The sequence below is a fragment of the Notolepis coatsorum genome (assembly GCF_963971535.1).
Source record: "Notolepis coatsorum genome assembly, chromosome: 1".
Lineage (NCBI taxonomy): Eukaryota > Metazoa > Chordata > Actinopteri > Aulopiformes > Paralepididae > Notolepis > Notolepis coatsorum.
Window position 1 is genome coordinate 239,053,190 of NC_140165.1, and position 14,402 is coordinate 239,067,591.

The 14,402-nt window shown below is 45.1% G+C and overlaps 1 protein-coding gene across 1 annotated transcript in view; it reads left to right on the top strand.

Moving 5' to 3' along the window:
• Positions 1–10,145, top strand: part of vmn2r1 (vomeronasal 2, receptor 1) — a gene marked incomplete at both ends in the record, with an annotated part of 17,790 nt that extends 7,645 nt beyond the window's left edge. Inside the window, 6 exon segments of the mRNA XM_084309366.1 lie at positions 1,188–1,348; positions 1,786–1,864; positions 1,867–1,980; positions 8,001–8,242; positions 8,535–8,734; positions 9,821–10,145. Coding sequence (XP_084165492.1) covers positions 1,188–1,348; positions 1,786–1,864; positions 1,867–1,980; positions 8,001–8,242; positions 8,535–8,734; positions 9,821–10,145 — 1,121 coding nt within the window.
• Positions 10,146–14,402: the final 4,257 nt, after the last annotated feature.

Below are 14,402 nucleotides of genomic sequence, written 5' to 3' on the forward strand. Positions count from 1 at the left end.
CTCCATCTCCTCCCACCTCTCTCCCTCCTTATCCTCCTACCTCTCTCCCTCCTTCTCCCACCTATCTCCCTTCTCCTCTCACCTCTCTCCCTCCTCCTCCTCCCACCCCTCTCTCCCTCCTTCTCCTCCCACCTCTCTCTCTCTCTCCCTCTGTCCTCTCACCTCTCTCTTCCTCCTTCTCCCACCTCTCTCACCCTCCTTCTCCCACCTCTCTGAGGAGGTGGAGAGGGTTTCAAAATTTAAGTTTCTGGGCGTGACAATGTCTGATGACCTGTCCTGGGGGGTCAGCATTGCCTCTGCTGTGGGCAAAGCACAGCAGCGCCTTTTCTATCTTAGGAAGCTTAAATGGGCTAAACTCCCACAGGGACTGATGGCCAACTTCTACCACTGCGCAGTAGAGAGTGTGCTCACGTACGGACTACTGGTGTGGTTTACTGGCTGCACGCTGCACCAGGGCAGAGAAGGAGGCCCTCCACAGAGTGGTCAAGGCTGCGAGGAGGATCACTAGAGCTAGCCTCCCAGATATCTCCACAGTCTTTACCTCCCGCTGCCTACGGCGTATAAATAACATCTTACTAGACCAGTACCACCCAGCAAACCATCTCTTTCAACTGCTGCCCTCTGGTCGAAGGACAGATCCATCCAGTCCGGAACCAGCAGACTGACCAACAGCCTCTACCCACGGGCTGTCAGGCTGCTCAACGACGAACATCAACTTGCCCCCCCCCGCATCCCACCCCCGGTGACATAACTCCCACTCCCACATTACAACATAACTGTGAACCGGACTTGCATTGCTGCACTATACAATACTTCATCCTTTGCAAGTCAACGCCCCCCCCCCCCCCCCTCCTTCCATCAACTCACTGGACTGAAATATTTATATTTATTAATTTATTTGCACAAGCACTAAATGCACTTGGGACAATGATGGTATGTTATATATTGGGACATTGGGACACTGATACTTTATTACTATATTACTATTATTATTGACATTATTATTTTGCACATGTTATATCTTATGTGTATGCCAGTGGTGATGTTCCTAACAAATTTCGTTGTACCAACAATGACAAATAAAGATTTATTCTATCTATTCTATTCTATTCTATTCTCTCTCCCTCTTCTCCCACCTCTCCTCCTCTCTCCTCCCACCTCTTCTCCTGGTCCTCTTCCTCCTGTAGATGCTCGTGAGTGTATTCAGTGCAGTGAGGACTACTGGTCTAATGCCGTGCGTGACGCCTGCGTCCCTAAGACCATAGAGTTCCTGGCGTTGGGAGAGCCGCTGGGCATCACTCTCATCGTCATCTCTGCCTTCGGGGCGCTGGTCACCATAGCTGTGATGGTGAGAGGACTGTCATGTGAACGCTGTTACAAACACCTTTCCAAACAATGTTACAAACACCTTTCCAAATGTCCTGGAAACAGTGATATCGTATGTCAATATATGAAGAGTTTCTTTCCAAAGCTAAATATCCACCATTTGAAAAAAGTGTCTATACTATGACAAGGTGATTGTTAGCAAAGATTAATATAATAACTCACATGAATGATTCTTTTTATGTAGTTATTATCTTACATTAGTTAATTTACAAACATACATTTCAGATTATATAATTGTATTCATAATCTGTTTCATATGTATAATCATGTGGGTTTTTGTAATACTGTTTTTAGTAATTACGGATGCATAGATCTTTGTAATGAAGCCTTTTAGAGTATGCTGTATATTGATACATGTAGGTTTTTGTAATGAATATAGTATATTGATCTCTTGTGTAGGTGGTGTTCTTCATCCACCTGGACACTCCTCTGGCCAAGGCAAACGATGCCCTGTTAAGTTTATCGCTGTTGTTTGGCCTAGTGTGACCTTCCTCTGCTCCATCGTCTTCCTCGGGGAGCCCCAGCACTGGAGCTGCATGACCAGCCAAGTGGCCCTGGCTCTGGGGTTCGCCCTCTGCCTCGCCTCCATCATGGGTGGGTAGGGCTGGGGCAGGAGTGTTATTTGTCAAATACACAACAATACAGGGGCATTGCCGTTAATGACGTGTTTGTGTTTCGAGCTCAGACTCAACAGTGCACAATTAAGAAACTACAATAAATACAAGAATGGGCGGCTGGGTGGCGCAGCGGTCTAAGCGCTCATCACCAACGCGTGAGACACCGGTATCGAATCCGGCTGTCAGCGTTGCCTCCGGCTTGGGCCAGCCGTCATACTGACTAAATTGGCAGAGTCAGCGGGAGGGGAGTCGATGGGTGGTAATCTTGTCGTTGTAAACAGCGATTCCTACAGGTCGGTCAGGGCGCCTGCACAGCAAGGACAGGAGATGCCGAGGGTAGTGTGAGCCTCCCACACGTTACACCTCGTCAATGAGAGTCCGCGCTGGCAGGTGAAAAGAAGTGGCTGGCTGACTCTGCATGTATCGGAGGGGACATGCAATAGATTCTTCAACCCTCCCTACGACCGACCAGTGGGGGGCACATGCGAGCAACGATCAAGACAGGGGAGGGAGAGGCGGTCGGGTGGCGTAGCGGAGATTGCGCTCGTCATCAATGCAAGAGGCTGAGGTCTCGACTCCCGGAGTCAGCATTGCCCTGCGGCTTGGGCCGATCGTCATACTAACTCGTTTGGCTGAGTTAGCGGGAGGGAAGTCGTGGGTGGTAATCTGGCGTTGTGGACAGCGACACCTACAGGTCAGGTCTGGGCGCCTGCTCAGCGAAAGGCAGGAAGTGGTGAAGGCAGCGTGACCTCCCATGCGTTACGCTTCACCAATGAGAGTCCTCGCTGCCAGGTGAAAAGAGAGCCGCTGGCTGTCTCTGCATGTTCGGAGGAAGCATGTGGTAGACTTCAGGGTTCACTTGTACCGACCAGTAGGGGGAACATGCGCACAACGACCAGGTAGGGGAGGGGGGGAATTGGCATAACGACAAAATTTGGGATGGGAGGAAAAGCATAGAAAATCAGGCGGAGAAAAAGAGGATAAAAAATAAATAAAAAAAAGACAAGGGAGGGGGGAATTGGCACGACTAAAATTGGGATGGGAGAAAAACTGAAAAAGAAGGAGAAAAAGTGGATAAAAAAAATAATACAAGAATGGTAACAAACAATAAGTAGTAGTAGTAAGATTAAATTCAATCAAATATAAAATGAGGTAAGATAAAATTAAATAGTCAATTATTTACAGAAAGTGTTTTGCATGTTTGTTTTTTTTAACTACAATTTTTATTAACATTTATAGACATACAACACTTAGACAATACTTAAAATGACATCAAACACATAACAATACACTGACATGGGTCCCTTGAATTCCTATGTAATGGCTGTGTTCAGCAGCCCAGACCCCCATAAGAGGGACCCGCCATCAACCCTGAGAAATAGGACTCCCCCATATCCCAGGTCCACTATACGCGGGGCCGAGCACCCAGCGACATAGGACCCTTGAATTAAATTGGGCTAGGCTCAGTAGAGGAGAAGGGAGCGACTCCCCCCCTCCGAGCCAAGCCCGCTACCTCCCATGTCACCAAGCACCCCACCCCACGCACAACGACCCCACAACATACAAGACCCCACTCTCCCGGGCCGAACCGCTGAAACGATGCCCTCCCCCCACCGACAGTCCCCCCCACTGAGCTAAGCCCGTAGGACTCCCCCATATCCCAGGTCCGCTACGCGCGAAGCTGAGCACCCAGCGACACGGGTCCCTTGAATTAAATTGGGCCAGGCCCAATAGAGGAGAGGAGAGGGCACCCCCCCCCCCCCCACCGAGCCAAGCCTGCTACCTCCCATGTCACAGAGAACCTCACCCCACGCATACCGACCCCACAACACACAAGACCCCACTGGGCAAAGCTCAGCCGCTCTGACCCCCATAAGAGAAACCCCTCCCTACCGCCACCCTCCCCGAGAAACAGAACACCCCCATATCCCAGGTCCACCATGCGCGGAGCCGAGCACCCCGACCGCCAGGCCCCCGGCCCACGAGAACCCCAAGTCCAGGCCCACAGAAGGCCAGAGCACCACGCCTCAATGGCCCCCAGACCCCCCGCGACCCCAAGTCCGGTGTCCCCCCGGCCCAGCGACCAGACCGCCCAGGCCACGGCGGCCGAGGGCCCCAAGGAACCCCACCCCACACGTACCGACCCCACAACACGCAAGGCCCCCCTCTCCCGGGTCGAACCTCCGGAAAACGATGGTCTCTCCCCCCGACATTCCCCCCCACTGAACAAAGCCCGCCCACGTCTGTATCTCCCATGTCACTGATATCACTATGTACATTTATAGCAACCGCTATTCTAACATGACTTAAAAAAATAAAATAAGCTATATGATTGGCACTTCCCAGGTTTTGCCCCCGTTGGCGGGTTGGAGGGGAATCAGCTCTCCTAGGGAGAGCCCCCCCCCCTAGTGACGGAGTTGTCCCCAATGGAGATTCTCCCAAGCCCCTATTATTGTCCAATTTTTTTTTTGAATTTGTGTCCTTCACAAATGTCCATGTGCACATTTAAAGCAACTGCTATTTTGTTGCTTTTGTATTTATTGATATTTTTTGCACAAATCTCTCCAATATTCAACACATATCTTTCCACATCACAATATGCAACGTCCAAGATTTGCCTTTTTCTTTTTTTGTAAGAACATACAAAACATGTAAAAGACTTATCCATCCAAAAGACAAATACAAAAGACAAATACATTAAAAACTGACATGGAAATTAAAAAAATACTTACGAAAAAAAATACTATACATTGTGCATATAAATTATATCCCTGATGCACATACTTTACATGTAGACCGATCTACCTGCGAGCAGGTATGTGCTGCATCTTCTATCGGGATGCCATCCTTCTCCATATTGCATGTGAGAGAATGCGTCTCAGATATATGTAGGTGTGCATGAGAGCATGCATGCATGTGTGTCTCAGATATATGTACGTGGGTACGTGTATCACGTAAGTATGTGTGCATGCCTCATACGCAGGGGCGGACCTTCCTACAGGCGATATAGGCGGTCGCCTAGAGCGCCACCCAGAGGGGGGCGCCAAAAAAATAATGATTTTTTTATTTTTATTTTTTTTTTATGTGCAGTTTTGGCGCCCCCCTCTATATCTGCAACCATTATTTTGACATTAAAACAATTCTAACATAAGGGAAAATGAGCCAAAAATCTAAAACGGTCGGTCGGTCTGAGCCTCAGCTTTAGGTGTTCACAGTCAGAACATGCTAGAGCGCTGTGCATTGATGGGTATCGGTCAAGTGTTTATAGAATTGAACGTTGAGGAAAGAAAGACTAACGTTAGAGAACTATGAAGAAAAAAGCCATAAAAAAAAAAAAATTACAAGAAAAAAAAAACATTTTGGGGGGGGGGGGGGGGGGGGGACAACTGTGAGCAACTGCTATTCTAACATAACTCAGAGATAAGAAAAAAAATTAAAAAGGACTAAAGACAATTGGCACTTACCAGGTTTTTATACCCCGTTGGCGGGCTGGAGGGGTAAGGCTCTCCTGTTGAGAGGGCCCCTCCTATAACGACGGATATCCCCAATGGGGATTCTCCAATGCCCCTATTATTGTCCAACATGTGTTTCCTCTTGTTCCTCACCGTCATAGTTGTGCGTCATGTGTGTTAGTGCCTTCAGTTTAGTCTAGTATGTGATATTTATATTATATGTCCCGAATCAAGACCCAGATTTTTTCCAACTAATATGTTTACCTTGTCTGCATTCCAAATCAGAACATGAATTGTTTTACTTTTCCCCTTATTCGTGTATATTTAATTCCACTTAGTTTAATTGTTATTTATAATATGTGTCTTGGATCCACACATCCATCTAAATCTAACCTTGAATTGTTTACCAGTACTGTTAATATGTGTCTTGTATCAAAGCGTCTACTTCTTAGCTAATATATATTCGTAGTATGTGTTCCGAATCCAGATCCAAATTTGTATTTGTCTTTCTCAGTGGTTTGTGTGGTACTTGTAATGTGTCTCGAGTCATAACATCTATTCATTATCAAATAATATGTATATGTGGACGGTATTGAATCCTGGTTGGTATGGGTGACCTCAGTGCTTGAGTCCTGGTTGGTGTGTGAGATCTCGGTATTTGAATCCTGGTTAGCGCTCAAATCTTGGTTGGTCTGAGTGTCCCCAACGCCTGAATCCCGGCTGGTCCAGGCGGCCTCAGCGCTCGAATCCTGGCTGGTCTGGGCGATCTCGGCGCTCGAATCCTGGTTGGTGTGTGTGGCCTCAATCCTTGAATCTTGGCTGGTGTTTGCATGTTAGCATCGTTAGTGTTCTGTATTGCATCTAGCCCGATCCGAATGCTAGCTTGCATATTCATCGTGTTAGCTTCCATGTTAGCTTGTAGCTTCGTCACCCAGCCAGGCCTTGCTGTTGTCTAACGTTATGTTAGCTTGTTTTACCTGTTGCGTCATCTCCTCGTGTTGTACCTTTCCCTTCGTTGTATTTTCTTTGTCGGGGGTCATTTTTCTCTCACTTATCCTCGAGTTTTGTGCACTGGGTCTTGTCATCGTTCTTTTATCTTCGAGTTGTTACTTTTTATCGTGTTTTATAACTTTGTATTACCTTTTTTGAATTTTGGACCGGGAGCTCTGTTCTGCAGCTGCTCACCTCGTCTGCAGAATAATTCTGTTTTGCCTCAATATATACTGTAACGTTCGAGGTTTCCAACATTATCGACGACTCTCGAGGCAGATGTATTTCTCAGTTCACTTCTTTATTCACACAGTTCTCCATTACAGGTTGCAGTATCAGACTCATTGCTACCATTTCCCATGCCCCGAGAGAGTGCACGCTGGGTGCCCCACCCACTTATACCTCCCCAGGTCAGCCCGTGCACTTTTGACTCTGTCAACCCGCGGCTGGCGCATCCAATAGGGACGCCGCCAGCGCCGGGATGGTGGAGTGTTGAGTGACAGCTCAACTGACCAACCCGACCCAAATCCCCAGGTCACTACAATATACAGTATATATATATATATATTGATGCAAAACTGAATTATTTAGCTGTGTGTGTGTGTGTGTGTGTGTGTGTGTGTGTGTGTGTGTGTGTGTGTGTGTGTGTGTGTGTGTGTGTGTGTGTGTGTGTGTGTGTGTGTGTGTGTGTGTGTGTGTGTGTGTGTGTGTGTGTGTGTGTGTGTGTGTGTGTGTGTGTGTGTGTGTGTGTGTGTGTGTGTTCAATAACAATCTGCCCCTCTCTGGATGCTGTCTGCTTGTGAGTGTATTTTCCGAGTGGAGCAGATAGAGATCCAGGAGACTCTATCCTTCTCATGTAGTATGTCCCTCTGCAGGTCATCCTGTGGTCCCGTGTAACACGTGGTGCCCAGACCATGGGGGCCAATTACCAAAACACAACCTGGGTGGAGGGACATGGGGTAAAGAACGTGACCTGAAAATATGAAATGGATAATTAATTTCACTAAAGACAAAGAAGTTATTTCAAAATGAATAATTCTCAACATAAATGCAATAAAATAGACAGAATCTAAAATCTGTTCACGCTGGACAGACACAAATGATGTCACAGAGGGCTGAATGTGGCCCACAGGCCCTGCTGAGTGTATCAGTGTTTGGCCAAAGTATCAGCATAATCACAAATATTGTTTCCCAGGCTAAAGGCCCTCTCTTTCTCTCTCTCTCCCCCCTTCTCTCTCTCACACACATTCTCTCACTCACTCTCTCTTTCTCTCACTCACTCTCTCCCCCCTCTCTCCTTCTCTCCCCCCTCTCTCCCGCTCTATCCTTCTCTTCCCCCCATCTTTCTCTCTTTCTCACACATTCTCTCTCTCACACACGCTCTCCTTCTCCCCCCCTCTCTCACTCTCTGTGCTTCCTTCTCTCTCTCACTCTCCCCCCTCTCTTTCCTTCTCCCACATATTTGTCTCACACTCTCTCTCTCTCACTCTCTATTCCCCCCCCCCTCTCTGTCCCCTGTTTCTCATGTATTTGTTATGATATGTCATTGCTCCAGGTAAGACTGTAGTGTTGATGATGCGAGCCCGGGCTCTGAAGGGGGCGCGCTGCAGGGCCAAAGCAGCGGCTAAAGCTGCCAAGGCAGCGGCTGAGGCTGCAGTCAATAGTGGCAGCCCAGACGTCATAGTAACCAACACCACCAACATCAACAGTGATGCTGCCACGACTGGCATCCCGGAGACTGACATGCTCACTTGTGGCCACCAGAGGGCGATAGCTGCCGTGGCAACGCTGATACAGGTAAATAAAACAATAAAACGAATTACTCGTGAAAGTCAAAGTGCTGAATAACTAAAATAATAAATACAATAAAATGATAAGTATACAAATTATAAGCCCAAATCCTACAACATCTTGAAACAAAATATGTAGATGCATAGCCCTTATATGAAAAAAATAATAATAATAATAATAATAAATAAATAAGGGAATATGATTAATTGGTTTTAAAGCTTTTTTACTTCTTATTTTATAACAATAATTTAATTTCCTCCCTCCATCCTTCCCTCCCTCCCTCTCTTCGTTGAACCAGGCAGTGGCTTGTACAGTTTGGCTCATCATCCTCCCGCCACGCCCAATCAAGAACACAGCCGCCCAGAATGTGAAGATCATTCTGGAATGTGATGAGGGTTCTGTGGTCTTCATCTGCTGTATCTTTGCTTACGACATCCTCCTGGCTCTGCTGGCCTTTGTCTTTGCCTTCATAGCCCGCAAACTGGAAGACCATTTCAGGTAACTAAAAAGCAGGCCAACAGTTGGAATGGTTAAGTTAGGTTGTATGAAATACTTGCCAGTAGTGTAGTGGAAGCAAAGCTATTAGCTTAGTTACTGAGTCTCGTGGTCAGACTTCTGGCCGAGTTCAGAGCGAACAGAAAGCAAACAGGGTCTTGAAGCCAAAAGGTTTAAATAAACACCACAACATGCTGGCAAAATCATCATTGTCCTCCACCACTATGGACTCTGCAGTCACTGGAGCCACTTCACTGGTAGCCTATCAGCTGTTTCAAGATGCTGGAGAACCGTTGTTTTGTTTTGGAGGTGGCTAACTCTTTGCCTGCATGTTGTGGTGTTGTGGATTCAAACGTTTTGGTTGTTTCTGCCATTTGCTACCTGTCTAAAGCTTCCCGGCTTGCTCAGAACCCGGCCAGAACTTAATATAGGAGCATTATTCATTTGATTCTCATTTCTCATTCGCTCGTGTTCTCATTTGTATCTCAGTCATTTATTTTCTTCTTTTGAGGTTTTGGGGTTGATACCTCCCACCAGAGTGAGTGAGAGACATCCTTTTGGGAATTGGAAATTGATGCAAGTTAGTTGCAGTCCTGGACTGATTTTCAGGACTCGTGACTTGACTTGGACTTGAGTACTGATGACTCGGACTTGGACTTGGACTCGACTAGCATTGACTGCTTTTGGACTCGGAAGGTGCAGACGAGGACTCTGACTTGATAAATAGTTATTTATTTGTATTTATTTTTTCAATAGGCCCTAATCATTTGGCATAAGATATTGATGGCTAGTGCATTTGTTTGACTATTGTGTCACAAAGTAAATAAACTCCCTTTGAAATGGTGACCGCTGTGCCATTTATGTTTAATGTAGACATTTTTGATTATTATTTGTATGTCAGCTCTTTGACTGCCAGAGTGGAGTGGACTCAACCTTGATGACTCGGACTAGGGTAATGGGGACTCGACTCTGGCTCTTCTTTGGTGACTCGGACTCGAACACTGGGGACTCGAGACTCGACTCGGACTCAAGATTTAGTGACTCGACTACAACACTGCTTAGTTGTGTGTCGCTTCCTCTGTGTTCCAGCGAGGCGAAGTGTGTGACCTTCGGCATGCTGGTCTTCTTCATCGTGTGGATCTCCTTCGTCCCGGCGTACCTCAGCACACGCGGCAAGTTCATGGTGGCTGTCCAGATCTTTGCGATCCTCGCTTCCAGTTTCGGCCTGCTGGCGTGCATCTTCCTGCCCAAGTGCTACGTGTTTCTGGTGAAGCCCGAACACAACACAGAGGAGATGATGAGGCCTCGTTCCAAACCCAGAGACGGGACCGCGACCGGAACCTCCGCCTCACTCGCTACGACCGCTACCCATGTCAACGCTACAACTGTGTCTTCTAGGGCTGACCTTGACTAGTCAAATAGTCTACTAATCGATCAAAAGGAGCTGTAGTCGACTGCCAATCTCTCAGTCTAATGCAATTTCTTTTTTTATAAAATATTTATTTTGGATCATTCCATTTGGGCAGTGGGGGTGCTTAATGTCTGATTTCTCTTTTGCATCAAAGTCGACTATACAAATCCTTAGTCGGGGACAGGCCTAGTGTCTTCTGCTATTGATGATTACACAGTCAATTTCACACAGTCAATTTGACTCAAACTGAGTAAAATTTACTCAGTTTGAGTAAAATGTACTCTGCGAAATTTACTGTGTAGGGATCAGACAAGGATGTCCAGTTTTTCCACTCAGATTATCATGGCACACATGCATGCAGTTTATTTAGACTTTTTTCAAAATGTTCTTAATGGGAGCAGCAACTACAACTAAAAACCTCCTCAGATGAAAGAGTGATTGTACAAATGTTTTAAGTCCATGTTGTAAAACTATTTTTAAATTGCATCTTTACTGTGACACTGGCTCCTGCTGAAATACTTCTGAAAGATATTTACAGCCATATGATGTGAGTTGCGTACTTACCTTTCTGTACTGCAAGTTAGAAACATTTGACCATTTATGGAAATTACTCGTTTGTTTGTTCTAAACTGTTGGCACTTTTCAGTTAGATACAGTCAGTAGGCTACATCAAACATATTGTTTATCCCTTGACAGAAAATAAAAGGATATTTGTAATTCTCTTGTTTTTGTGAACCCTTGCTTCCTTGAGAAATTCCTACAGTGTCACATCACTTCCAGTACATCTCGTTGTAGTGTTCATGGATGTAGTCGAGGGTAAAGCCACTTAAACTCAGTTTCAGGCTTAACAAATACATTTTTAAATTAATGGCACAATTGTATCCCTGTTGCAGTGTTCGGTGAAACACAAGTCTATATATGCACGTATCCGCTTCAAGGCCCTCGACCTAGCATACCGTGCAGCAAAGGGAACCGCTCCCGCCTACCTCCGGTCAATGGTCTCTATAACTACACACCCTCAAGACCCCTACGCTCTGCATCTTCTGGCCGCCTCAGACCTACTCCTATCCAAGCTCCCGGAGGGTCATCAAAGAGAAGCCGCCTATTCTCAGTCCTTGCCCCACAATGGTGGAATTAACTACCCATCCCAGTTAGGACAGCCGAATCCCGTCCAATCTTTCGCCGTCGACTAAAGACTCACTTCTTCAACCACTATCTGAAATGATTAAAAAAAAAAAAATATATCTAACCCTGACTAACCTTACTGTCATGCACTTGTCCTAATAAACTAACCTACACTGTAACACGCAACACTTGATGAACATTGTTACTCAGCTGATAGAGTTGTACCCTTCTTGCTGTCTTGTCGTACAGAACTTGTAAGTCGCTTTGGATAAAAGCGTCAGCTAAATGACTAAATGTAAATGTATATATATATATATATATTTTTTTTTTATGTTGGTGGTAACTTACTGGCAGTAATGCTCATTGACTGGAGGACATGGTTTTATTTTAACACTGCATCAACATGTATCAAAAGTTAGCAACGTAAAGACATCTATTACTATCGCCCTCTAGTGGACAAACCCAGCCTCTTGCTGAGAAAATACACCAGTTCAGAAGCTGCCGCTCTGTCTCTATCTGTATTTGCTCAATAGAGCTCTGCGGTGTGAATCAGCCTACTGAATTCCAGATGAATCCTTTTAATGTTTTAATTGTTTTAAATGGTTTTGTGGTGTGGTAAAATATGCATTTTCACCGTTTGTTTTATTAGGATCCCCATTAGCTGTCAAATTAATGACCACTAGTATTCCTGGGGTCCTCAGGAATTAGGGACTTATATCATACCAGTTAGGGTACAGACCCTCGCTTTCACCTTGTGTATACTGTTTATTTTTCCTCATATTTTTATATTCAGAGTTAATTATATTGCCCATACCTGTACCTCCCCTCCCATGCTGCTATGAGCCAGAATTTTCCCACGGGGATCAATAAAGTTATATCCTATCTTATCTTAACTGGGGTAAAGTTGGTTTGATATTGGATATTCACATATTAACCCTCGAGTCACCCTTGTCGCAATTCTGGTCAAATGGGTTAGGGTTTTCTTTGTGGATAGCGTTGGCTATATTTTATGTATATGCCAGGAAAGTAGCTCAGTATCACATCTTTGACCACATTACAATAATCCATGTTTTTTTTTTTTTTTTTTTTTTACAATCACTATTAACACTTTAATCGCCGGAGACGCCGAAACTCATCATTCCCCGCCATGCTCATTCTGCCGAAGACGCCGTAACACGTCTTTGATATCAGTATTTCTAAAATATGTGATCGAAATCATATTTCTCCCCCGGGGACCTGAGATATACTGCTGAGCTCCACTCAACTCTCTAACGGTTCAAGAGCGCCATCTGGTGGCCGATCGGCAGATCGCCCAACAGGAAGTGATCTGTGGATGAAGTGGTGCTCACCCATATTTCGTCCGGGCACTCGCTATCGTTAGAGGGACTCCATCTTGACACAGTGAACACCGATCGGTGCAAATAACTCGATAAACAACATGATTTGGACGTATATACTATTATACAACCTGGAAATGGATCGGGTATTTATACATCCCATAATAGGAATATCTCTGCTCCACGCTCATCGCCCAACGGCCCGAGGAAGCTACGGTAAGATTCAGCGTTTTTTTTTAACGTGTTCCATATAAACTGCTCTGATGATCATATCACCCACACTAGATGAATGATATAACGTTGCCCACGGAATTATAAACGACCCCCCGCCCATCCGGTCAACATCAGATGATAAGTAGTAACTCCTAGAAGCACATCCAGTTGAAATTTTATATCTCGCACAGATTCCTACCAAACTGTATTTGATCATCAATATAATGCATTTAGGGCTATAAATCAAGTTCTGGAGAAAGCTGCAGAAAACGATAAAAACATACTTATACTTTAGACCGTATTTTAGTATGAATATGTGAATGAAAAAGTATAACGTTGCTACACCCTGAACAATAGATATAGGACATTGAATGGGCCATAATAATGTCAATTTAGCAATACAATTTAAAAAGTTATAGCCCTGCAAAGAAGGGGAACTTCTCCATAGACAAATAGAGCTGGCGAGGGATGGTAAATTATGAATTTAACCATGGCGATCAAAGTGTTAAATGCATGAACAACAAGTGTCACACCTTTCACCCTAGTCGCAGAACTGGACAGGTTAGGGTTAGGGTTAGGGTTAGGGTAACCCTAACCCTAATTTAAGAAATGGTTAAAATCCTGAAAATGGATAAATATTCGATATGTATAGTGAGGACTGAAGTTAATAATGATATTAATTTTTTTTATCTACTTTTTCTCCCCATTTTCTATTTTTCTCCCATCCCAATTTTTGTATTATCCAATTCTTCCCTCCCCTGTCTCGAACGTTGCTAGACCATGCCTCCCACTGGTCGGCTGCAATGTGGACGAAGCCTTGCATCACGTGTCCCCTCCGGTACACGAGGAGGCAGCCTGTCGCATCTTTTCACCTGTACAGTGCGATCTCTCAGTGGCAAGGAGTAACGCGTGGGAGGCTCACGCTGCCCCCGATACTTCCTGATTCTGCTGTACAGGCACACCAACCGACCTGTAGAAGTCGCTGTCCACAGCGTCCGATCCCCACCCACCGGCTTTCCCACCCCCTAATACTGCCAATTGTATTAGTATGAACGACCAGCCAAGCCGGAAGCAACGCCGAAGGCTGGGCTCGAACCCAGCATCTCCTGCGTTAGTGGCGAGCACCTTGCCCACTGCGCCACTTAGCCGCCCAATATAATAATGATATTCATGAAAGAAAATTGGAACAATACATGAAAAATATATGTTTTACTGATTGCAGTTTCGGTCACTATAGGGAGACAGGTAGTGGGTTTCTTTTTTCAATTTTTTTTATTATTACTTAACATGAAAACAAGACAACACAATACAATAACCATAATAACAATACACAGAACTTCACAGGGAGATAACAGAACAATAATAATAAAAGAAATAACAATTTATAAAAACAGAGTACAACATTTTAAATTTTAAAGGGGTACTATATCTTACAATTGGCCTTTCCCAGTATTCAGTACCGTTTCCCGGCCGTGTGGCTCTATATCAATAAGACTTATGTCTCTAATTCTCATATTGGCGCACTCTTCCAAAACATGCATATCAGTGATGTCAGAGATTTCCAGCTGCATAACAATGTGGCAAT